Source organism: Alligator sinensis, unplaced genomic scaffold (assembly GCF_000455745.1).
Source record: "Alligator sinensis unplaced genomic scaffold, ASM45574v1 scaffold61_1, whole genome shotgun sequence".
Classification (NCBI taxonomy): Eukaryota; Metazoa; Chordata; order Crocodylia; family Alligatoridae; genus Alligator; species Alligator sinensis.
In genome coordinates, this window is record NW_005841986.1 from 1,243,749 (window position 1) to 1,269,819 (window position 26,071).

At 47.7% G+C, this 26,071-nt stretch overlaps 1 protein-coding gene across 2 annotated transcripts in view; it reads right to left on the reverse strand.

Moving 5' to 3' along the window:
• Nucleotides 1-12,271: 12,271 nt before the first annotated feature.
• PCGF6 (polycomb group ring finger 6) overlaps nt 12,272-26,071 on the reverse strand; it is a 39,675-nt gene continuing 25,875 nt past the window's right edge. Inside the window, exons 9-10 of one of the 2 annotated variants that reach the window (XM_014518815.2) lie at nt 23,496-23,582; nt 12,360-13,934 (exon numbers count right to left, since the gene is read on the reverse strand). In XM_014518815.2, coding sequence (XP_014374301.1) covers nt 13,878-13,934; nt 23,496-23,582 — 144 coding nt within the window. In that variant the 3' untranslated portion in view covers nt 12,360-13,877. Of the gene's footprint in view, nt 13,935-23,495; nt 23,583-26,071 lie in introns of both variants that reach the window. The other variant, XM_025201201.1, reaches the window with a different exon arrangement.

Genomic DNA, 26,071 nt, shown 5'->3' on the forward strand with positions numbered 1-26,071 from the left:
GCTCGTCCAACCCTTTCTCAATGACCTGGTCCAACCTGTTCTCCCCAACAGCCCTAACGAGCTTGTTCAGTGCTTTGCTGTCCTTCCAGACAGACTCTAGTCCAAATCCTGCCATTGAAGCTGATTACTGCTTGGCCTGGCTCTTGTGGGAGTAACGTAGAGCGATTGATCAACATCGCTCTGACGAAGTCACTGCACTTATGACCCGTGACTTAGTTTCTCATGCAGTCTGCCGGAGTTGAGAAAACTCAGGAGAATCCAGGCCCACGGGAGAGAAGAGAGGCGGATGAAAACCAGGCAATTTTGTCCTCGGCACTGCAAATCTTTACTCATCAACCTTAACCCATTGACCCCAATAGGATACCTCACCTGATTAAGAATTATCCACGTCAGTAGGGCCTTCCAGGACAGGTCCTTTAAGCGTTGGGTTTATGTCCTTCTTTGTATTATGTTATCTATATCGCCATGAAATATTATTGTAACAGGACTGGAATATTTGAGCATTGATATTTCTGGGCAAATGGTTAGCAGGGGAGGGTGAATTCCCAGGTGTGAGGTGAGAGGAAGGGACCCACGGCGGGTTGTGGAAACACTCCAGGCACAGGGGGATGTGCAGAGATGTAAAAAGAGCTGGGCAAAGTGGGAGAAGCTGGCAGCACGCACAGCTTCAGCTGGGAGGGAAGGGCACAGGGGTTTGCAAGGTGAGGCAGGTGTGTGGGAAGACGGGTGGCCTAATTTTAACCAACCAGTTAGGTCAGTCCTAGCAGACACCCCGAGAACATGGCTGCTTTCCAACGCGCATGCACTCAATAAAACATGGTCTGCTCAGCCCATTTCAGAGCAATCATTTCACAAGTGCCGCAGTAACAGGAAAAGGATGGCTCTTAATGTGCAGGGCGGGGGTATTCATCCCAGCTCTGCCAGAGACTCTCTCGGTGCATCTACACAAGATGCTAACTGTGCAGCAACCTAACAACACTGCACAGGAGCGTGCCGGGGAAAACCCATGCTAATTTGCTACTGCGCAATAGTATTAGGCTACTGCACAGTTAGCGTCCGTAAAACCCATGCCCTAGTGCTACTGCACACACAGTAGCACCACTTACTGCACATCGATTAGTACTTGGTTATCCAAGTACTAAATTTAATGCAAAGTAACTACGTGTAGATGCACCCCCTGTGTGATCTCAGCCATATCCTGTCCTCCCATAGTGATAACAAGGACTACTGTCCCCGGCGCCTCGTTTCCCTGCTTGTACACTGCTTTGAGATCCCCCGTGAAGGGCTTTAGCCAGTAATTAAATAGTTCTTGGTGACAAGGAAACCAGGATAGGCAAATTAACTGTTTCTAATACTTTAGTAACCAGCCCTATTTTTTTTCCCCTTGGCGCCTATCCTGCTGGAGTTGTCTACACCTGTTTCTATAAACCAAGCTAAAGATCAACGTGCAAACAGCCCTGGTATTGATTTATGCTTTTAGCTGATGCTCTTGACAGCCTTGCTCTTGATTTATGCTTTTAGATGGCCGTGTGACAAACACCTTGGCTCTGACACATGAATCTGGGCAGCACAGAGAGCTTCAGATCATCGAGGCTGTAGCAGACCGGCCGCCCAGACACTTCCCCACGCTCCCTTACTGGCTCCGCACCCAGGCTCAGAGCCAGTTTCCAATCTCAGCCACAGCAGGGTAAATGCGGAGTCGCTGCAATGGAGTTGCTCCGGATTTCCACCGAGGCGGCTGAAATCGGGATCCAGCCTTCGCTTCTCCGAAGCATTGCTACATCCATTTCAGGAAAAGGAGGAGTACAACTGGCGTGTGTGCTGCTGGCTTCTCCCACATGGCTTGTATGAAGCAGTCGTGACATGCCCGTGAGCGGTCACTCCTGCGAAGCAGGCGGGCAGGTTCATCACAGCATCACTGACTTCTGTTTCCTGGGTCTGCCACTCGCCTTGGCAGCTCTAGCAAGGGGGAGACGCCCGGAAAGGGCAGGACCAGAGAGGGAGGCCTTTCCCTCCCGAAGCTACCTGCTGTTCCCTCTGAAGCCACGCCAGACCGATTTGCTTTGAAAGGCGATTTCCTGCAAAGTGGCAGATCTCTATCAGGGGACACAGTGCTCAAGTCAGTCGGCACTTCCAAGTCCTAACCGTGTCGCTGCACATTTATATCATCAGGCCTGAAACAAAACCAGGCAGGATTGGTCTTGGGGCCTCGTTACTCTGTCCCGCAGAACCCGTTGCTCTGCCAGGTTGATCTGGCTGGACGAGGAGACCAGAGCAGAGCGCATTTCATGGTGTACGAAGAAGCCACCCTGGGTAGCAAACCCCACTTCCCACAGAAGAGACTGATGCAGCAGAAGTCTTCCCGAGCGGTGCCAGGCTCCATGCCCCTTAGCTTTCCAGCTGACCTAAAGCAGCCTCTGAGGACTTCTCCTCGCCATCCTGCACGCGGGAAACGTTCGCTGCTTCATTCTCTCCGTTTGGCGATACCCACAGCCGAAGGCAATGCTTGCAGGTCCACAAAGCAACTCTCATGTCATTCGTACCACATCTGCCGCCCAAGTCTCCTTTCCTGCCATTCATCATGTGCGACATATTCTCTTCTGTTTATCTGCCCTCATAATCATTTCTCAGGTCTCTCTGGCAGGGTCCCAGGCTGGAGTGAGGCAAGACATCCTCCTTTGAGGTCCTATTTATTTGTGATTAGGTTAAATCAGCAGGGCAGCAATAGGAAAGGAGTGAGTCACTCTGCAGATGTTTAAAGATTTATACCTCTGCAGCATCTTGCCCCTCTGGTATAAAAATCAAAGCTCAAGCTGCATGGTTAGGAGCCAAGAGAAGCAGCAAAGAGCCAAGATGCTTCCCCAAGCTCCTTCATCTGTCTCGGTGGCATTAAGGACGTGGCCTCACCACAAGCTTCTCCTGCGTGGCCGCGGTTGCTTTCCCTGGGCAGGAGGCGCTGGCTGGTGCGCGGCAGGTCTGTGCCGCACCATTTCACGGCCCTGCCATTCCAGTTGTCTTATTTACGTAGCAATCAGCCAGGGGAGACTGAAGCAGCCTTAGCACGGGACACTCGTTACGGTGATTTCACAGCAACCTCCGACTGGAAGGAGCTCTGTCTGCATTGTGATAGTGGTATCGACACTGGACCCAAGAACCTCTGGAAAGTCTTGCAGTCATCGGCCCTGTTGTGAAGTGCAAAACTCCTGGGAGCCCTGGGCTATGCTGTCCTTCTGGACAACTTCTTCCAAGAAAATGCAGAGACTGAGCTTTGCCCCCAATGCCTATTCGTTTGCTGGAATCCCTTCGAACAGCCGCTTGCTCCGTTTGGCTGAAAGAGCCGGCAGTCACGGGGTGAAAGCATTCAGACCAAAAAATTACTCTGGCAGCAGTACAAAGGTCTCTAGTTCCAGAGTGCGGAAGGGACCTGCCAACCCACACAAAGAATCAACAGCCCAATTCAGTGCAAAAACTTCCATTCACTGAAAATTAAACCCACAAACACTTTTCCTTTGGCAGAGACATCTCTGAAGATAAGATACTCATTTTGCTTTGGCAGAGACATCTGTGAAGATAAGATACTCATTTTGCTGGACAGACTGAGTCAAAGGCAGCAACTGAACAACTGCATTCACCCTGGTAAACAGCTGGGGCACCAGATCAGAAGGATGCTGGGGGGCTAATTTTAGAGGAAAAAATATTATGCTGAAACAGGGTCAGTTTTGCAAATCTTATTCTTGCATATAGACTGACTGGAGTCAGTGAAATTGCACCCGTGAGTAGGGATTATTTGCACGGGATGGAAGAATGAGCCTCAAGTGTCAGTGCTAGACTATCACACTTTACAATGATAAAGATGCAGCCCCCTTATTAGCCGTTTAAAACAGCAGCTTATAGTTACACTGCTGTTTGTCCATACAAGCCCGGACTACTCGACAAACAGGAGGTGCCAAGACCCTCCGAGGAAACGCAGCTGCCTCAGAAGCAGAACGCGGCAATACTTTCAACAGTGCAGGGGAACACGACACGGCAGGTTAGCTCAGCGAGGCACAACGCTGGACCCAGATGAAATGGCAGAGCACTGAGGAATGCAGAACGCAGCCACCTGGAAACCAGCCAGATCCAGCCCAAATCTCAACAGGCAGACTGCGAAATGCTGGCTGGGGTCAGGGTTAGGGCTAGCAGGCTGCTGTGGATGGGGGTTCCTTAACAAATGGGAATCCCAGGCACACTTCCCTGCATATTAGGGGATTTAAAAGATATGCCAAAACACAGAGCTCATGCCACAAAAAGCAAACACCCCTGGGCCTGGGGTTTTTACTTGGGGTTTTGAATGAGAGTTATTTGCCAGCATGGCAAGTGAGGACGCTTAAACCACTCGTATGCTCCTAGTAGGGACACTGGGGGATTGCATGGGGAAAAGGAATCCTTCCCCTGCCTGCACGCGCACCCCTGCCCACTATTATTTGTACGGGAATTGTTTCTAAAAGCACCGGCTGGGAATAAGGGCTCCCTGTGCTAGGCACTGCACACGTGGCCCTGCAGAGCCAACAGTCTAAACAGGGAAAGGAAGAGGAAAAAGCAGAAAGGATCTTCCCACACTTACTGTGGCTGAAGCCCACTCCTCCCATCTCCCAGGCCAGTGCCTTGTCCCCGCTGGACTATGCTGCTGCTGAGGGAGGCAGCAGCCACCGTGGACCCAACACCAATCCTGGGCAGACCCACACAGCAGAGCGTTCTCAGTGTCTTGGCCCCTTCCAGCCTCTGGAAAAGTCAGAAGGAGCTGCTGTGGATCTAACCTTGGCATTACATAGGGAACATACGTGGTCCCCCGAGTCCTCTTTCTTTGGAAGACGAGCTGCGTTTTGCAGAGGGGCTGCTATCCAAAGCATCAAGACTGGCTGAGCTCAAAGGGAAGGAAAAATGCAACATCATGACAACGCATCGCACTCGTGCTAAAGGCATCCATTTACACAAAAGCCGGGATTCCTTCCCTGGCACTGACAGCTGGGTCTGAACGCAGCTCTGTGTCCCTGGTAGCACAGAGAGAAAAGCTTGAAGCAAGCGCTACCAGGGACGCAGAGCTGCGTTCAGACCCAGCTGTCAGTGCCAGGGAAGGAATCCCGGCTTTTGTGTAAATGGATGGCTTTAGCAAGAGCCTACATGTTTAATGCTGAATAATTTTCCGAGACGGAATAAAACTGCGCCTAAGGCTTTCAAAGCGAGACGTGAGACATCATTACAAATAAAAGATCTGCTGATGACAAAAGCCTTTCAGGGTAAAAGCAAGAGATGGTTGATGCTCAGATCTGAAACACCCAAAACTGTAGGTTTGTTCTCACCTCAGCGGGATCGGGCTCAGCTCTTTTCTTCTTCTGAGATGGAAACCTTCCACGGAGAGGTTTTGTGCAGGGATTGGGAATCTTTCAGTGTTTGTAGGAGCAAAGGTTTATCCCAGGTCTTTGGAAAACAAGCATGTTGAACCCTCCCTAAGTGGGACTGATGCCTTGCAGTTCACGCTGAAATCAACTGGAGATGTAGGAATTTAGTACTGCCAACCCAATGCATATTATGCCCCCAAATAACCTATAAACCAGTATTAATATCATAGCATTAAAATAAAGTCTTGTTTTTTCTGATTTGCCTTCTGAGGTTTGAGCCTCGGCAGTTCTCATCTTCAAGCTTTTCTCTGCAAGTGTAAGGACTTGGGCAAATTCCCCCCTTTTTTTTTTTTTTTAGATGAAAACCATGATTCTAAAAAATCTTTCTGAGTTGCAAGTTGCAGCAAGGGAAGCGGAGGTTAGATATTGGGAAAAACTCTCTCACGAGGAAGAACGCAGTATTGCTTCTGAACAGACTAGTTGGATCCCATAATTAGAACAAAGTTTTATCTCATCACAAGCAGCAAAACATGCCAGAAGCAGCATGCTCTCATGTATTGTGATGTCTTGGAACAGAAGTCTACTTCCCTGCATGAAGCAAAGAAGAGTTTCAAAGAGGTCCCTCTCCTGGAAAGAAACCCAGAACAAAAGAAAACCATCTTTGCCAAAACACCCACCCAGTTTTCTATTGTTAAATGTTTCCCTTGGAAAAAAAATGAATATTGGGAGTTTTCCCTCCCAAAGAATGTTTTAATCTAAGCCTTAAAAAAAAATAAAAAATCCACCCTTTCCTTTAAAAAACGTTTATTAGCATCAAACCAACAGTATGAAAAACAGGATCAGAGCAGCATTGTTATAACTAAATCACAAAGCATCAAAAAGAACATTGTGTTGCGCTGTATGAAAAAGCCAACGCGCGTTCTGCAGCTGTTAAGGCAACTGGTCATTACTGCATTTCATTTGGAAATGAGATCACAGAATCATAGAAAACGAGGGTTGAAGGGACCTCAGGAGGTCACATCTAGTCCAACCCCTGCTCCAAGCAGGACCAGCCCCAACTACATCATCCCAGCCAAGGCTTTGTCTAGAAAGCCAATGGAGGTTCCTCTCTGGGTAGCCGTTCCAGTGCTTTCCTGCCCTCCTCATGAGAATGTTTTCCCTACTATCTAACCTCAACTTCCCTTGCTGTAACCCAAGACCATTGCTCCTTGTTCTGTCACCTGCCACTACTGAGAATAGTCTGACTCCATCCTCCCCAGTGCCAAACAGAGGGGAATAATCAGTTCCCTCCATCTGCTGTCAACGCTCCTACGCATGCAGCCCAGGATGCCAGTAGCCTTCTTTGCAGCAAGGGCACACTGCTGGTTCATATTCAGTGTATTGTCCACTGTTACTCCTGGGTCCTTTTCTGCAGAGCTGCTGCGTAGCCAGCTTGTCCCCAGCCCGAAACCAGCTGGCTAAGTGAGATTTCTTTTGGTCCAACCCTCCAACGTGTCGAGGTCACTCTGAATCCTAGCCCTGCCCTCCAGTGAATCTACTACTCCCCCTGTCTTGGTGCCATCTGCAAACTTGCTTAGAAATGGTCTGATCCTGTTAAGTGCCATGTGCCGTTTGAGAGCAGGTGAAGAGAACCTGCCAGTCTTTTTGAAATCAGTGGAAGTTGTACATGCTCAAGACCTTAAAAAAATAAGTAAAAAAGCCTTTTTTTTTTTTTAAACGATGCAATCAATACATGACAGCTTCCTGGGTGCAGTGTTTGCAGATCTCTCCCAGCTGGCAGGATTAATCTATGCTCAAGGAAAATGGATGGGATGCAGACTTCACTTACTCAACACTGAAGAAATGCAGGAGGAGAGTCCGCGGGGGTGTAATCTCAGTTTGCTAAGGTGATTCTTAGGATGCAGTAACATAAATCACAGGCCAGAGGCAAGAGGCACTGGACTGAAACCCCTGGCGCAGAGCAGTGCTAGAAAGTTTGAGTTTAGCATCAACAACATTTAATGATTTATTTGCTGCCTGCAGAACAAAGTGCCAAAGGTCCTGTTGGCTTAGGTGTGTTGCAGTCTGGCACTGCTGCAAAAAAGGTAAGCTTTATGTAGTATCGGACGCCTAGAGAACATTTGGTTAGGGTAGCTATTTGCCAGCCTTTTTGGATTAAAGGATTTAACTGCCCATGTTCACACACTCCTGCGCTTTTCTCCTAATAGCACAGAATATGGATGAAGAGCAGAGCAATGAGGATGACTGCAGAGAAATCGTCAACATGACTGACAAAGCTCATCGGGTTAGAAGTGACTGTTTGTTGCCATGTTTCCTTTTCATTTTATTTTAATATAAATCCTACCTTTTGAACCCATTGAGAGATTCTGCAAGCCCATGTCACAAGAACCACTTGAAAGAGATTCATCCCATACTGCAAGGAGATTAAGACTATATAGGATTTATTAGCCACATAGACATGGAAGGAGCTGGGGAAAGAGGGAAAAAAGGAGATAGCGATTTTGTTAAAGGAGAAAGCATCCAACTATGCCGCGGAACAAGCTTTGCTCTTTGCCTTCAAGAGTGGGAGGGTGATGCATCTCCAGAGGGATTTTGGTACCATGGCTCTTCCATCAGCAGGAGCAAAAGTGACTGGAAAGAATCCAAGGCAAAAACTGGACCAATAAAATAGGAAATGAAGCAAAATAAACAGGAAATGTAGAGGACTGGTCAACATCCCTTCACCCCCAAAACAAGCAGCACCAATTACCCTCATGCAGAAAACTGAACAGCCCACAGATCAGGCTGGCACTCAGCAAGTGTCGTCCTACCGTACATGCCAGGGTGCCCACAGAACTTGGTAAGTGGTTTGACAGAGGATGGACAGCAATGCATTGAAAGCATATCACATGTCAGGACCAGGATTACACTCAGCCCTTCTCCAGAAAAAAAATGGGCTGACCCAAGGAAGGGGAAAGGGGGCAAAGCAGTAGAAAACCAAAAGAGGGGTAATGGCAGGTGTGGAAAGTCATTGGCCATGCAACACATGTCAAGAACAGCAGCAACAACTACATGCTCAAGCTTCCTCCTTTCTTCAAACAAGGCCTTGACCGCCTACCCCTTAGCGTGGTAGCTGCCACATGGTTCACCGCGTGGACAAGCTTTCTTCCAAGACAGGGCAGAAAGCTGTGATTGCGGTTACTGCTCCTTCCGTCTAGTGAGTTAAGCGGGCAAAATGGATTATCCAAACTGTGATCAAAGTGAATTCCTTTTTAAAGAGGAACAGACTTCTGTCACAAATAGGGAGAGGTTTCTTCACTGAGAAGGCAGCGATCAGTGCTAAGCGCTCTAATTTTATGGCATCCAAATGACTTCCCACAGATGCAAATGGTCTATTATAAAGATTGACATTCTGGAACAAAAGTAATTTGAATTAGCCTAGGTTTTCATATGGCCATTAATCTTTAAAAATCAGTCCTTCTAGAGGCATGGGAATACAAGGATCAAATGCAGATTACCAATGTAACACAAATACTTTCAAGTAGTCATTTCTTCACAGTATTACGTATGGAAAAAAATCAATTAAGCAGCGAGGAAAAAGGAAGCAGCAGTATCATCAGAATAATGAAGCCAGAATGATCTAGTCAGGAATGTCAGAACCAGATGTGCACCGATACATCGGTCCATATCGGATCGGCACTGATAAAAGGAAAATTGACATTATTGGCAATCAGCTTTTTTTGGCCAGCATAGCTGATAATATCACTGATAAATGCTGCGTGCATGTGTGTAGCCGCACTCATGCACATGGCCGGGAATGCAGCCGGGCAGCTCGGAGAGCAGCATCTGGCTGGTAAGTCTATGGGCAGAAGGGGTATGGCGGGGGAGGGGGGGTGTGTGCAGATCGAGGCCCCCACGGTGAGAGAGGGAGTGGGGCTGGGGTAGGCACTGCCCAGCCAGGGTGGGGTGGGGGACAAAGCTGCGGGTGGCTCGTATGGGGAGCACGGCTCCTGCCACTGCACACACCCTGGGGGAGGCACAGGGGACATGTGTCTTTCGGATGCGTGTGTGGGGTTAGGGCAGGCTGCCCACTGCGGGCCCAGCCTGCACCGCGCCGGGGCGGAGACAGCGCAACGCCATCTTGGGGAGGCGGGATGGGAACTGGGAAGGGGCGCCATCTTGGAGAGGTCAAAAGAAGGGAGGAGTTGAAGCGCCATGCTGGGGAGGGCGAATGGACGCCATGCTGGGGAGGGAGGAAAGGTGAGCTGGCGCCATATTGGAAAGGTCAAAGAAAGGATTGAAGCGAGGCGCCATCTTGGGGCGGCCGAGCGGGCGCCATGTTGGGAAGGGCACAACAGCCGTTACGAAGGAGCCCCGCCGCCATCTTGTAAGTCGGCACCGTGGAGCCTCGGCCTGCGCCGCCATCTTGAGAAGGTCAGTGAGGCCTGTGAGCCTCGTGCGGCCTCGCCCCTCCTGAGGTGGGGGGGGCACGGCTGGGGAGCTGTGAGGGGGAGCCCGGAGGTGTCCCGCCTCCCCCAACCCTACCAGGTGTGAGAAAATACTGCCATAACACGAGGCTAATTACCGTGTACTTACCTAGCAAGGGTGACGCTGCAACGACGATTTTGGCTGAGGTGGTTTCACTGACGTGGGAGGGGAGATGCCCTCGAATGCCGTTGGGTCCCCTTCGAGAGTCTGTGATGCCTCTCACGCGAGGTCTCGCCTACGCTATTTGCGGCGACGGGGGATTACTCCTGGGCTTTCCTCACCTGAAGACTAACACCTCCATGCTTGGGGCTTGCGTGTCAGATGCCCGCCGCGGGTTTGGGAGTCCACGATGCCCCAGGCGGAAGCGTCCGGGGGTGGCCATCGTAGAGGACAGTCCTGTCGCCGTCTGCTGATACCAAACCGGATGCCTTTAGGTCCGCTATTTTTCTCCTGAAGCCATGGGTTTTTCTCTTGAAACTCTGCCATTCTGCTGGGGAAAACCCACCAAACTGGACGCCTTTATGCCCGCTATTTTTCTCTTGAAGAGAAGACTAGAGGACAGAAAGGCACGTGGTTTCGTATCGGTAGAGGACAGGGCAGCCGAAAACGGCACTGTCCTCTGCGATGGCTGCCGGACCGGGAGGTGGGAGGCTTGCCCACTCGACGACTGACCTCTGCTCAGCTGACACACACAATTTAAAACTGATCTGGCTGGTTTGGCCCAGGACACAAAATGAAAAAAAACACACGTTTATACAGTCGTGAGCAATTGACAACTATTATATTAACGATCGATTACCTCGTGCAGCATTATACACTTTCAAAGTGCTGTATCAGAGTTAAGTAATCACTCGGGGTGGATTTCGTAGCTATCGGCTGAAAGGGGCCTCGAGAGAGCGCCGGGTCTAGCCCTTTGCCCGAGGCGTAGGAAGTCAGCTGGGGTCAGATCTCCCCAGCAAGATGAGCATCCAAGTGTTGCACTGATGTACCGATAACGATTGTCTTGGCTGATACCGATGGCCGATTATTAACCAGCTGTACCAGCCGATACCGATCCAATAGCTGATTTACAGGAATGCAGCCGGGCAGCTTGCACAGCAGTGCTCTGCCAGGGAGGCCGGAGGGGGAGGGGAAGGGGCAGATTGCAGCGAAGGAGGGAGTGGGGCAGGGGCAGGCGCTGCACAGCCAGGGCGGTGAATGGGACCCCGGGGCAGGGCATGGGCCACTCATCCAGGAGGATGGGGAGGGGGGTGGTGCCCCCCCGCCCCTGGATTTGTGTGTGGGGTGGGAGCGGGCTGCCCGCTGCTGTTTGGGGCCAGGGTCTGTGCCAGCCTCTTCCCAGTGGGGGGCTTTGGCTGCACAGGGTTGGGGGGGTTCAGCTGCATGGGGTGGGCGGTGGTGGTGCTGGGAGGGGTGGCTACGGGAAATTTTGGGGTGGCCATAGCCCACCCCATAGCCACCCCTCCCAGCACCGCTACTGCCTGCCCCGAGTGCAGCCCCTGCTTGCAGCAGGCAGCCTGCCCTCGCCCTGTGCACAAATCCAGGGGACACATGCCCTCCATGCCTCTCCAGGGTGCACACAGTGGTGGGAGCCATGCCTCCCAGATGAGCCATCTGCAGCTCCATCCTGCATCCTGTCCCAGCAGTGCCTGCCCCAGCCCCACTCCTTCCCTCACCATGGGGGCCTCGATCTGCCCCACTCCCACGCCCCTTCTCTCCCCCATGCCCCTTTCCCCACATAGACTTGCTGGCTGGACGCTGCTCTCCAAGCTGCCAGGCTGCATATTGGCTATTGGATTGGTATCAGCCAATATGGCTGGTTAATTACTGGCCATCAGTATCAGCCAAAGAATCTTTACCAGCGCACCGGTGCCTAGTCAGAACTGTAAGCAAGGGGGTTGTTGGTTGTAGCCGTGTTGGTCTAAGGACACAGGCAGACAAGGTTCTTTGGGTAGATGTGGTATCTTTTATTAGACCAACTAAAAAGTTGGAAAAATTGTTCTTTGCAAGCTTTCGGGCACAAACTCCCTTCTTCAGGCACAGTGAGAGTCTGCTGGTGAACTGTGTGCTCTCCTGGGTAGAACAGAAGCCAAAATCCAGGTCTGTGAAAACGTCAATGTGTGAGGAACAAAGGGATGGGAGACAATAGGTGCGAGACAGAAATATGATCCATCCCGGGCTTGATAAGAAACATATTACACGGCGGAAATGGAACAAGGACCAGGGCCGATGAGCGGATGCACACATTGATGAAAGAGTGGCTAGGAACAGTTTTGTCCTCAGAGGCTGCAGCTACAGATGAGATACTTATCTCTACATCTCACTGGAATTCACATAAAAATGGCAGCCTCCAGGGGACCCCAAATCAGGTATTTTTAAATACCACCAACTATTTTCCCCGTTGGATTTGGTGTATTCTGACGAAGCAAAAAGCATCCTGTAACCTTTTCAATCTCACCCACTGCAATTCCCGGGTAAGGTGAGGATGGATCGTGTTGACATATACATTTCTTAGGACACGAGAACTAAAGTTTCAAATAGGCCAAAATAAAACTTTATTTAACTGTTACAATATATACTCTCTTATCAACACAATGCACAAAATGTTTACAAAACCATCCCTTTTCTGCTCCATTTTCGGCACTGCTTTTATACAAACCTTGAAAATAAACTGGAAATCTTGGCTATAAAATATTTTTTGTTACATTTTCAGAAGCATCAAAAAATATGATTTTAGGTAAACAAGATCTTTCCTTAAGAGGATACTTTCACAGGCAAAACAAACATTTGATTAAAGACTTACAGGCCTAGCATGCAGTGCAACCACACCATGCACAGCTCTGGTCTTTATACCTATAGGAGAAATGATGAGAGTCTTCAACAAAAACAGAACCTGGAAACATTAGATGATCATGAGCTACAGCCTATTAAAATTAAAGCTACCTACTACCCTTTGTACAGCTTTACAAGTAGTGGAGAAAGAGGGGTTGACTACAGCACCCAGCAGCTTCCAAAACAGTCTCCGTTATAATGCAGGAGCAGCTGTTACAAGGCAGCCCTTGGAAGAGAACGGGAGAGCTATCATTTTGGTTGCAGGTGTAAGGTGTGCGATCAGGAGAAAGGTTCAGCTCTGCTGCCAGTCCAGTCAGCTATTAGACTTCAACGCGAGTAGAAGCAGGCTGCACATTTAATTATTTTACAGAGAGCATGCAGATGGAAAGAGGGCCCTCAGCTGGTCCCTGATGTGCACAGAATAACCTACTGGCAACCCACGTTTCTCGAAGCAAAAAAAGAGTGCTACCATTCAGCATGTGGCTACATGGTAGTTAATACGAGTCGACCAACTACCAGTTCTGGCCCTAGGGCAGATCAAATTTCTTGCCAAGAAAATGAAATTCTATGTTCTAATGCTACTGATATAATAAATACGAAAAAAAAAATCAATGCTTAAGACTGTGGAGTTTAACTACCCATTTTGATCTACATATTTGACAAAAGCTTCTCCCCTGTTATTTCTAGATCAAGACGGCTCCTGCACATTCGATTTAAAGAAATAATCTCTCTATTCCAGAGAAAAACGACACTGTCAAGTGAAAATCATCCCTGAGAGCACCATTCCAGCCATATATGTGTCAGAGGTATGCAAGGTCCAGTGGAGATATAAAATAGCCATGGACCTACCCAAGATTAAGTTCAGAGCAGAGAAAGGAAGTTAACCCTGTGTGCTCACGTTGGTTTAAATAACATTTACAAATCAATTCAGCAACTCTGAATGTTTTCCATTCCCTGAGCTGGCTACAGTTTAAAGACAGTCATATGTAATACCGAGCATTGCAACATTTAGAGCTGTTCTTACAGCGGCTGCAATTTTTACAGTGGTAAAGTCAAACACCAAGTTACAAGTGTACAGCAGTTAGTGGTGGTTCATTTATTTCCTGTGACAGGAAGCAAGCAAGGTGACCTTCTTTGGTGAGACAGAGCACTGAGGAAGCTTCACGCCTTTGATCCTTTCTTCCGATGTTTTAGCCAGCTTTACGTTATGGCTTGTGGAGACACCACAAGACCATAGTGCAGCACAAGTAAGCCATCCTGGTGGAAAAAAAGGGAAAATTATACTGTTATAGCTCTTAAACAAAATCAGGTACTGAAGGAGGAGGAAGACTGAATCCATCTGACAAAGCCACTGCTTCATCGGTCATAGATCCAACCCCACGCGTCTTCTGAAGACTGGAGAACTATTTTATTTTATATCCCCCTCTTTTCCAGACCGAAGATTTGCATTCGGAAAAGCCAAGGTGATGGGGTACACTTCCCTCCTCTCCCTTTCAAGAAGGGAAATTAACCCGGAGATTTAAAAAGCTGCGTCTTCAAGTAACGGTTTCACTTTTCTTTTCATCCTAAAACTATTCTTTACATACGCAAAGGCCCCATGTACAAGCCATGCTACTCTTTGTGCAACATTCAGAACAACAAAAAAAATTTAAACAAATGCAAAGTAGGCATCTGGAGTAGCTGGAGACACCCTGCTATTTAACCCGAGTCAGCAAGAGTGAGGAAGGGACTGGGGTATTACAGAGAAGACGGAAGTAAGTCTAGTATCGATCGAGCACGGAGGTGGCAAGCTTTAATCCCCTCCGACACAAACTTTGCTTTTCTGCTTTAGTTCCTCAAGTCAGAGGTGATGACAAATGTCTCTTCCTCTGGGATGTGTGTTAATGTTCACAAAACACCTTAACTGTAGAAAGTGCTTTCAGTGCAAAGCATTATTTAATCAGATTTCTAGAAGCCATCCACCCTGAGTTCTGGAAAAGGCACTAAATAAACCCCACGGCTCTACCGTGGTGCTGCTCGATATTTCCTTTCCTTTGTAAGATGCTCTATAGCCTGGAAGTGTGCAAGTGTCGGCAACGCTGAAAGAGACAGATTGCAGCAGCGCCCCAGCCAAACCAAAATGATTTCCTTGCTATTTTGGAGGTAGACACCTCATTAACACGTTCACGTATGTATTATATTTCACACAGACTCTAGGGCTGCATGCAGTTATCACCTCTCACACAAGTGTGGGAAGCTTTTCTGAAACGCTTCATTAACATGGAACAAGACGTGGCATCCAGTGCAGCAGTCCCCTAGCCTTTTCCTGCAGTGCTCCTTTCATGTGCAATGACAAAGAAGGCACGTTATGCTCTTAGTGAAATTAGCCACCTGACTGTCCTCATACATCCATTCTTCATATCCCCAGACTACACACTTATATCATTTCACACCAATAAGAAATATTGCATAGCCCCTGACATAAGTCTCACATTTCCAATAAGCTACAAGGGATGTGAAAGACAGTAAAATGTCTTTTGCTGGAACCATTTAACTCCCTTCACCCCTGCAAATGGATTTTGTTGGGCTGACATAAAAGCCGTTTGGGGATTTAATTGATCTCGGTGTGAAATTCCCTATCCCCTCCGCTTTATCTGTGTGCTTCCCAGCTGGGGTGGCAAATTCTGTAAGGGCCCCTCGCCCTTACGCAGAACGTCTTCCCCCGCTTCTCCCCTTGCTCTAGGCTGTGCCACACAGACACGATCCAGTCCAGACACGTGTATTAAGGCATTACAGAAAGGGCCTTGGCTAAGTGACCAACAGGTGAAAACTTGACCGAAATAAGTGACGAGATCCATTCTTTAACTAAATCATAGTTCGGTTATACTCCCGAGCCTATCCCTATTCACTCAATAGCAAAACTCCTATGACGTTGGACTGGACTCCCGATTGGGACAAAGTTGAATATTATATACCATCCCAAAATCAAAAGCTTGCCAAAGGTGGTGGAAGGCTAATCTTAGTCCAGAGCTCCCACTTTTAAGACCTGCTTCCTTGCTGGTCTGTTGGAAATTTGACTCTAATGCGATACACAAATATCTTTGGAATGGGATCGGCTGCGCGGGGAAGTGTCCCAGCACAGCTGATCCACCTCCCTGGTGTCTGCAGACATCACAGGGGCCATCGTCCCAGGGGGCCAGGCCGCAGCTGCTGCCGGGGCTTCACAGGTCTGTTCCTGCGAGACAATGGCCCTGGATGTCGCCCTCCTCCTCCCCTCAGCCAACCCAGGGGGTGCATCTCAAGCAGGGGAATCCCTGTTGGGGCACGGCAATGTGATGTGTGCACCATAGGACTCCCTTCCAGGGGACTCCTGGGGCAACCATTTGCAATTGCAGCTGCAGCGGGGGGAACTTCCACACAAGGACACGTGCTAGGGGTTTCACTGTACTCTGCTCCGATTACTTTTTTATTGGCCAGAGGGTGCCAGGTGTGCATATAGTTTAGGTCCCAGGTAACAAGTTACACACCACTTGTGTGCGAGGCATTGGACTAACACACAGCACAACACAGTCTTTGTTTAAATGGCGAAATTATCATTTTAATATTGCCACCTAGCTCTCCGAGCAGTTCATCAGTAGATTGCAAAGCACTTTGCAAAGTGTTGTGATCCCATTTTCCAGGAACAGCGCTGCAGCATTTTTCACCGATGGTATAAAACGCGACGTCGGTCGCACAGCAGCGTGCAGGGAGAACAGTACTCCATGTGAAAGAATAATACTTGCTGCGTATAACTGATGCTAACCAGGAAACAGCTTCTATTCACTTGCCTATTTGGTTACACCACATGCTTATAAAAAACCCTCTTCACTACTTAGGTTTTCCCCACTATAAAAAATTAAGGAATTTGTCTGAAGGAGACAGCTGAAGTCTCAGCAGAACTGACCTGGCTTTTCTACAGACATGGTATGGCCTTTTCCCTTCCCTTGGGAACTCTTTCAGACCGTGCCTATCAACACGGACACGTGCTATCTGCAGCATGGCCTCTTTTGTTATAAAAGTAGCTCCCGTTTTGTCTGTATGCTGTACAGCTCTTTCAGGACAAGGGAAACTTGGGGATAAGCTATGTCATTCTCTTTCAGCATCTAGCCTTCTTACAACTGTCCGGCAGTTTAACGCTGCTGCAGGAAACAAACCCCCCGTTTCGAAAACAAGATCACGCTGCGATATCTCTTGCCCTCGAACAGAACAAGGGTGTGGGGAAGGCTATCATAGTGATGGGAAATGGAGAGAAAGCTAAACAGAGCTGAAGCAGCAGTACTTACTGATCAAGAAAGCTAAGCTGCATAATTAATTAGAGTCAAATTCAATTCCTGGCTGTAGGAATTGACGTTTCATTAATAAGAGACCAACAGTCTGAATGAAAAAGAAGAGGGCATCCAAAAATGAGCCAAGATCATAAAAGACAGCTCTCAGGACTTTGCTGATTCAACGTGGTTTTTGACAGTCTGACAGGCAGAGCGAGGGGCAAAGAGGTGGGAAGCTCTGCCATAAGTCTCCCACGTTACCTGTAGCAGGCACCGTAGCTCTCCAAAGTTAACAAATTCCAACTTTGTAAAATGGCAAGGATATAATCAAGCCAGCTCCTCCCAAAGATCCAAGGATGAAAGGTTTAGCACATATATGGGGCAGATCCAGCCCCAACCTGAGTAGGTACAACCCACTGAGTACAGCGGACTTGAAACCACCCACAGCCAGTGCAATATGGTTTATTACTGACTATGACCACAGCGGCTCTCTTCACGGTACTGTCATACACATCCCAACAGACACAAAGCTAAAAGGGTTAAGCACCGATTTAATTCAGAGTTTGCTTGTATTATGAGAAAGGCAGAGGGGAATGAATGCGTGGATGGACGGATACGATTTTTCTTTAAAGCCTTTAACTAATCAGAAGGATCAGGTTCGACAATGCAGAGAGACCAAACAAGGGCCAGATTCAGAAAAACTCTACGGTCGCTTTGTGCTCCAGCGATGTGGAGCAGTTGCTGCCTGCTGTCGAGTCTGCTGCCAGATTCTCATTCAGCGAATTTCTCCTTCTACCAAGTGTAGGCCTCGCTGGATTTACTAATTAGTATAAGCACTGACGAATGGATATACTACTGGCGTAACGTTTTTGCTGACAGCACTGACCAAAGCAGGCCGCCCCAGAGGATGACCCCAGACCACCGTGGTGCCTCTGGAAGTAAACCCGACAGATAGCAGAGGGTTAACATTCCTTATCAAATAACCTTAAAGAAGGTGGTGCCGAAGAGTCTGGAGCACACCTGATAACGGCTGAAGGTCTGTGGATGAGAGTAGCTTGGTAGAGGTGAAAGGCAGGGTAGAAATCCACCTTTTAAATAAATCAGAGATGCGTCAGCTTGCGTAAACTGGAGCTCATTTCATCAGATGCTGGGAAAGGATGTGCGTTTCTGGACCTGATGTCAGATTAGGGCCCCCGATTCTTTCGCAGAGGGAATGCCCCAGTCTGTCCCATGTAGACAGCAGAAAGCACTGTAAGCATGCATGATATTGGTAGAGGTGCAGGCGAATGAACCGCGGATGTTACAATCCGTATGATTTGGTTCAGCGATGCCACCTGTACTGGTCCAGTCCAAAAACGCACAAAAGCCTGTGGCAGAACTCCTGGACTTTGGACATTTCATCGCTGCCCTCAGAGTGGCTGTTCTTAAACGAGGAAACTTTAAAAGCCAACTTCAAGGCACAATTGTGGAGGAAGAAATCACCTACAGACTGGATTGTGCTAAATATGGTCTACACAAGGATTTTTATCCTCAATACCTGGATTAACTTCTGCGACCCCTTTGTCCTACAGATTTATTACTCGTTAGCCTCTCCCAGCACTGCACCCCCTCTCCCCTCCCTTCCCTGCCGTTTGTATTCAAATCGCCCTCTCTCTGACTGCTCTGGGAGCGTCCTTTCACAGCACTGAATGAAGTGATCTCAGGCTCGTGAAAGCCTATGCATTTCTTAACTTAGTTAGTCCATAAGGTGCATCTCTACCCTGCCTTCTGCCTGACCCGAGGCTAACAAAACTAACTGCCTCTCTCTGCTTATTGGATGAGGTATTGATGTCTGTGATGTACATACACCTGACTGATCAATGCGTAAGGAGGGCTGGAAGTCTTCAGAATTTGCACTATACCTAGAGGACACAAGCCATTGCGAGTTGTGCCCGTGCCTGACCACCAGCATCCAGGGTTAACATCTGGAAACCCTCTGGACAGGCGGCAGCGAGTAGCCCCTGTGCCAGTAAATAAACCTGGCCAAACTTTTGCCAAACTGAGTCTTGTGGTCAATTCTGTGTGCGACATTGAGGTCTCCAAGGAAACGCACTACATGTAGAAGATGCCCTGACCACGTGCTTATACACAAAACTACACCGACCAACGGAGAACAAGGAGGAACCACACCAAGGATCTCTGCAACCACGGGTTTTACAAACATGGGTCTGCCGCAGGGCCGCTGTTCAAGCACCTGCAATTCTGATGGACAAGAATGGAGAAAACACTGCTGGTTCACTCGTGTCAGTTCAACTCTTCATCCTGATAATGTCTAGCAAGACACTGCTCAAGTTTATAATAGTGGTCATACCTTTTTGGACTTCATGCACCCCTCAGTAGACTCAAGGCACCCCTTGGAAAATGCCAGCTCTTCCTTTTCACTCATTTTTTGAGTGCAGAAAATGAGAGAAATTCTTCTGTTGTAAAAATCTGAGGAAGACCACAAGTGTCAGCGTGTTGTTAGTACCACGGATTCCTATCTGGAATCTCCACGTTTATCTTCTGAATCATGTTTGCGTGTGCAAAGAGTGCTTAACACTGCCCGGCACCATGCGGCACCCTCGAACAGATCTCATGGCACCCTGGTTGATAAGACAGTCGTAAAAGAGGAGACAAGATTTTGTCTTTACACATTTCCAGTGTACCACCCATAAGGTAAGAAGGCAGATGTGAAGAAGATGGGATCCTACTTGCCCTATCTTTTAGACTAGATTAGATGATTTTAGGATGTTAAACATCTCAGCATCTTGGAAAAATAAAGCAGTATGTTGTCACGCTCCACCTAGGCTTGTTCCAGTCACGGGTTTGTTTTCTCTATCCTTGCATGGGCACGAATTTGGTGATTAGAGGTATCTGGTCATTAGCCAATTTTTTTTTCTCTCACCATGGAGTTACATTAGGGGTATTATCCTTTGCAGAGAAAACACAGCAATGGGTTCCCTCAAAGAGTTTGAAAATGGAAATTTTGGCAGGACTAAGCTGAAGATTGACCTGTCTACCCAGGATATGTCTTCAGTGCAAAAGCTAAGCCACTGCAGCTGCTTATCTGCCAAAGGAAGCCGGGAGTAGAGGCAGTGCAAGATATATTTGCCCTGCTTTTTCTTCTGTAATTATTCACTTTTAAAATGTTCTACCTCCATGTTCAGACAGTCTATTCGGAGAGAACGGGGTGCTACTCTTTCAGAGCACAGTGAGCTCCTGTCCAAATGCTCTTAAAAAGGAGAAACTAAGAAACTCGCTACAGATTTCAATTACAAGTGAGATGCGCACAAAGAGGAAAAGGAAACGTGACCCCTTTTCACAGCAAAAATTTGAAGTGATCGCTACTGAACATTTGGATCCTTGAACAGAAACGGGAAAGATCCCGATCACCAACGCCCAGCTGTACATTTTAGAGTGGAATAGGCAGACGGAAATACTACGGTACATTGTGCCCTTGAATGTCATAAAAGGAACAGCAGCAAAGTGCCCCGCTTACCGAAACCAACAGTCCTAAACCCGGACAGCTCCTCCAGAAGCAGAGTCTTTTGGGATGTTCTCTACAGAGCGTCCAAATATCTACAGCAGCTCACATCTCTTGCTTTGTGACTCAAGAAACACTAAGACAGACACGTTAGAAAAGAGAACATAAAGGAAAATATTTCTCTGTCGCAGAGTAAGAGCTCAGTTATCTCTGTGCCGAGGGCAAAGGATAGAAGAGAAACAGCCTTTCACAAGCGAGTGCTCATTTTAACTGTCACTGATGCAAATAACGTCTTCCAGGGAAAGTGTTTCAAACTGCTGATGCTTAAGTATAGCAGACTTTATTCAAACTGCACTTTTGAAGCAGAGGGTTAGAAGAGCGCTGGAGGGAAGTGGTAGTGATGTTCTCAGGCATTCAGAAACACATTCAGTCTCCCTCACCCATTTGACTCAAATAATGGTCACAGGCAGATCTCAACGCACTCCAGAGACAAACTAAAGCTCCTGAAACAAGTATAAAAGGGGCGGATGGCATTATTCTCATGTAATTCAAACTATGAGAAATGGAAAACAACTACAAGAACACCGGTGAATTAGGATTGGTCTCTAATGTACAATATTACATATATTTATGAGCTCAAGACCATAGGCTCTGCCATATCTAACCGAACTATTGGTCAAGCTCTAGTCATGGATAATACCAGATACTTCTATAATACATTCTGATTGGTGGTATAAATGCTGTACAGAGGGTTTGTGGAAGAAAGCATTTTTGCCTGATGCCAACAGCTGATGCCTGGAAAACAGTTCTCTGGCAGGCACAATCCTTCTTTGTGCTCCCAGTGCTTTCCATTTAAGAATCAAAGTGCTTTTCGAAAGAAGGGCAAATGTTATCTTCGCTTTGCAGTCCTGTTGGGTAACAAAGTTATGCAGCTGTTGGAAAGTTTCAGTGCCAGTCTTCGTCTTTGATCTCCTCAGACAGCCAGTTCCACCAAGTTGCGCACACAGCTATGCTTGCATCCAGAAAACTTGTCTTTCAAAGTCTGTGCAGCTTTACATTTCATTTTCCCCCAAACAAAACTCAAAGCTTAAAAAGAAAAGAATCTGTGGAACGAAATCACCTGTTGAAAGGTTGAAGCATGGACAAGAAAAGAGTTACGCTTGAGAAGCTGAGCACCTTCGGACAAAGCCACAACGTGCAGCAGAACATATATACTTCAGCCCGAGCAACATGTAAGGAGAACACCTGGTGGGAAACAAGTCTCAATACTGAATTATATTCCTATTCTAGTCATCTGTCAAAGAAACAACATGTTAATCCTCTCCAGTCCCCCACTGAAACCTCGCTGTTCACCTTTGAGTTTTGCAAGTCCCTATTTATGTGCTAAAAACAAACTAAAGGCACTCTTATTGGTTAAATATTCTTCCCCACTTAATATTTCAAAACAATACAGTCCCATATTGGCAATTAAACAGTTGCTACGAACTACGAGAACCTCAAGGCCTTGCCTTTGTAGGAGTCACCGGGTTATAAAGAGCGTTATTTGAGCTACTACAACAAACGTTACATGGAGAAAAACTGAGACTTGAGCACACTATGGCCTAGAAAAGTCAAGTCATAAGGCCTCATCATGCTGTGCTGCAAGTACCGAAGCTGAAACGATGACGCTGCAAATGAAGGCACGCACACATTAAATACCTGATCTTTGTCATTGCCAAGAGCCTTTTGCAGGTATTTTGAAGTTTGTAACAGTTTTAGACAGTAAAAAGCTAAAATGGCAGGTATGACTGAGCGTGCAGGTGAAAGACAGGAGCAGAAGTGCAGTTTTTTTCCTGTAGCCCGAGATGACAGCAGTTATGATACTCAGCGAGGTCATTACTGTCATTCGCTCGGGGACTGCGCTTTACACGAGAAGCTACTCTGCACGGAGCAGGCGTGGCCATGGACGAGAGTTCAGAAATTAGTTTTGACAAGTGTTGCTGCACGAGGATGGAGGAAGCTAAGCATTTTGTTGGCTCCACGCTTGATTTGGTAGAATCGGCACAAGCTGTCTAACAACAACTTGGCATAAATCCCATCCAAAACATCTGTTTAGTGAGCCCCCAAAATCTGATGTGAAAGCAGTGGTGAAAATGTTTAATCCCCTTCGTGATGGCAACAACGCATCAAATGTCAGGCCTTCTTGGAAAATACACATATATCGCTTGTGGAGATTCGGCAATTTGCTAGCTAAGAGCTGGCAAATACTTTGGAAGAACAAGATATCCAATTGTTCCTGACAAACACAAAACTATACAGGAACAAGAGGGTAAGAAGTGGGCTCCCGATCTCCACTTCCGAGTGCCCTGTCACTCATGCTAATGCCAGCTCTGTACACCTGATCTTCAAATGGATTATCAAACCCATAAAAGAGCCCACGCTCCTCAATACTGAGCAGTGCCCACTACCATTAAGTAAGCTGTCACCTACGAAAGCACATAATGGTCTCTCCTGGAGAGTGCTAGCAATTGCCAGGGATGGGATAAAACGTTAATGGGAGAAAAAAAAAAAAAACAGCTCTGTACACCTGATCTTCAAATGGATTATCAAACCCATAAAAGAGCCCACGCTCCTCAATACTGAGCAGTGCCCACTACCATTAAGTAAGCTGTCACCTACGAAAGCACATAATGGTCTCTCCTGGAGAGTGCTAGCAATTGCCAGGGATGGGATAAAAAATTAATGGGGGAAAAAAAAAAAAAAGAGTTGGCATACTTCTCATTGCGGTTATCGTACTAATTAGTCTCAGAAAAGAAAAGAAACAAAGCTCCTATCCAGAACTAACGAACCGTCGACTGCTCACAACTCATGACATGAAACGCAAAAACCACACTGGCCAACGCATGTCACGTAAGCTACACCCCACGAGCTTCCGCAAGCTCCTCTTGCTTAAGAAAGTGTTTCTGGCAGATATTGATGCTATTTTGCTGCTTTAAAATGAAATACCTTTTTTACACCACCAATTTCAGCATAAAGCGTTGCCTTCAAATTTACCTGCATTGCACTGTCTCCTATCGCTCGACGGATCTCCCTCAGTGTCTGATAGTGCTCCAGCAAGTGATCACCACATATTATATCTACCTGTGGGGAAAAAAAACATTCAAGGATCAAAAGTGCAGTCCCTTTCTGGCTTAGAGAAGACTGCCTGGGATTTTCCAACTCAATCAATACGCTATCTGAGCATCTGCAACTTGGTTACTTGCATTAAAATGAATCTGGCACCGGTGACAGTTGCTAGATTGACAGTCCTGGGGATGAAAATCCTTCTTATCCCTTTTTAACCAAACAGGTCGAGCATGAGCAGCAGCAGCGATGCTTTTCGCATCGCCCTACAAACAGTTGTTAGCACTGACCTTGCGGGGCCCCTCCTGCAAGTCAGAGAGAAGTGAATTGTTTGCCTTCCATTCACCACTTGCCAATAAAGGCAAGAAAAAAGATTTTCAGTGGCAACGTGGCAGCCTCACGGAGACCCACAAATGTCTGCCACATATGCATCACCGAGAACAATGGCAGAGTCATATTCCACCCCAACGGCAGGCAACAGCTGTAGCAAAACCATCAAGACTGCATGCTACAGGCAGAGATACGGTATCCCCTGCACTGGAGGAAGGAAAACACGGTCACATTTCTGCTGAATAAGAAAGCGTTTCATTTTGGAAGAAATGCCTGAAGACACTCAGGCAAGAAGTGGCTCACGTCACGATGCAGTCAGCCAGCACTCGGCGCAGCCCCTACTCCGAAACGATCAATATTGCAGGGAGACATGTGAACGGAAAGCACCGTCAGCAGTTCCAGGCAGCGTCCTCTGCTGCAGTAAATCAAACTAGGCCAGCGATGTCTGCAGTGCTGCAGGAGCGCGTTACCCGGGTATTTACATCAGTTTATTGCTAAAGGAGCTGCCCCAAACTGCTCACATACTTCCAGTAGAAAACTAAGGAAGCTGAAGGGAGGAAGGGGAGGGGAGAACGGGACTATTTAAACCAATGCATTTGAACCGCTTAACTTATTATTATTATTTTTTTTACCGCTTACTGAAGTCCTTTCTCAGAGTTATGACACCAGGACACGCTTTACATAACTCACACCGAGCCATTAACGTTCCACGTAAGAGGAACAAAGACACCAGGGTTACAGTCCCTGTTTGCCAACAGCTAAGCAGAGCAAGAAGAGGGATCTGTGCTATCAATTAATCACTCTGGAGACCAGGATTTGGCCAGTTGGAGGAACCTGGGCAAAGATTTGCCTTGCGACTTTTTAAACAAGGGAAGGTTTGAGGTCTGCCGCCTCGTATTCTGGGAGCACGGTGTAATATCGGGGCTCCTCTCACAGCTCGATAGCCACTGCCACAGAAAAAAGGATGGCATTTATTCTTGCCGTTTAATTCTGTGCCTTGTCTGAAGGTTCATGCTCCCTGCCTGGTTTGCTTTCTGAAGTCCGTTTCGGTGAGCAAAGATCAGGAATCGTGGCTCGCTCTAGAGGATGAACCGTGGCTTTGGGAGCCAAGAACACGCGTCCTACGATCCTGCTTGGCCACCGACTTGATGTTTCGTGACTTGTCTACAATCAAACAGCATTTTGTACCTTGACTGCCTCATGCATAACAAGGGAATTATCAAAAATACCAAAATCCACAGCCACTTCACGTGGTGCTGTCATTTTAAACAACTGCTGTGAAGTACTTTGTAAACCACGAGGCTCCAACACTTCTGAAGGAAGCCAGTGAGCAAAAGAAGTGATCTAGATGTTTAAATGATCTTGAGGGGTTACTGACTGGTAATGGATTTCAGGTTATTATTTAAATTACCAACATTCAGGCATTTAAATAGTAAGCATGTACACACGCACAGAGCCTCCACATACTTTCTAATTTAAAAGTTGTTTCCCTGCGACTATCCCCTTCCACCCCCACATTCATTTCTTATAACCTCTAACCATCATAGAGCAGTGGTTCCCAAACTGCGGTATGTGTACCCCGAGGGGTATGCAAGACATCTCGGGGTGGTACGTGGGAAAAACTGTGTCACGGCAGATTTAATTTTCATTATAATAATTGGTATGTAAGGGCTGAAAATAAAACGTATGCTGGCAGGGGTATGCAGGCAGCTGGTAAGTCTGGAAGGAGGCACGCAATGAGAAGAGATGTGGGAACCTCTGTCACAGAGTATTCATCCAGAAGGGGAGGCAGACCTATTCTGGTCATTATTTGTAGAGGTGCACAGATGCACTGGTCTCATATCGTATCGGCACCGATATAACAAAAATTGACATTATGGGCAATTGGCTTTTTTTGGCTGATGTGGCTGACAACGCCACTGATAAATGCCACGTGCATGCGCGCAGCTGCAGCACAGCATGCAGGCGGCCGGGAGCGCAGCCTGGCAGCATGGAGAGCAGCGCCCAGCTGGTAAGTTTGTTGTGGGGGAAGGGGCGGGGGTGGGGCAGATTGAGGTCCCCGCAGCCAGTGATGGAGTGGGGCAGGGGCAGGGACAGGTGCTACCCAGGTAGGGTGGGGCAGGGTGGGCCACAGGATGCAGCCATGAGCAGTTTGTCCAGGTGGGGCGTGGGTGGGT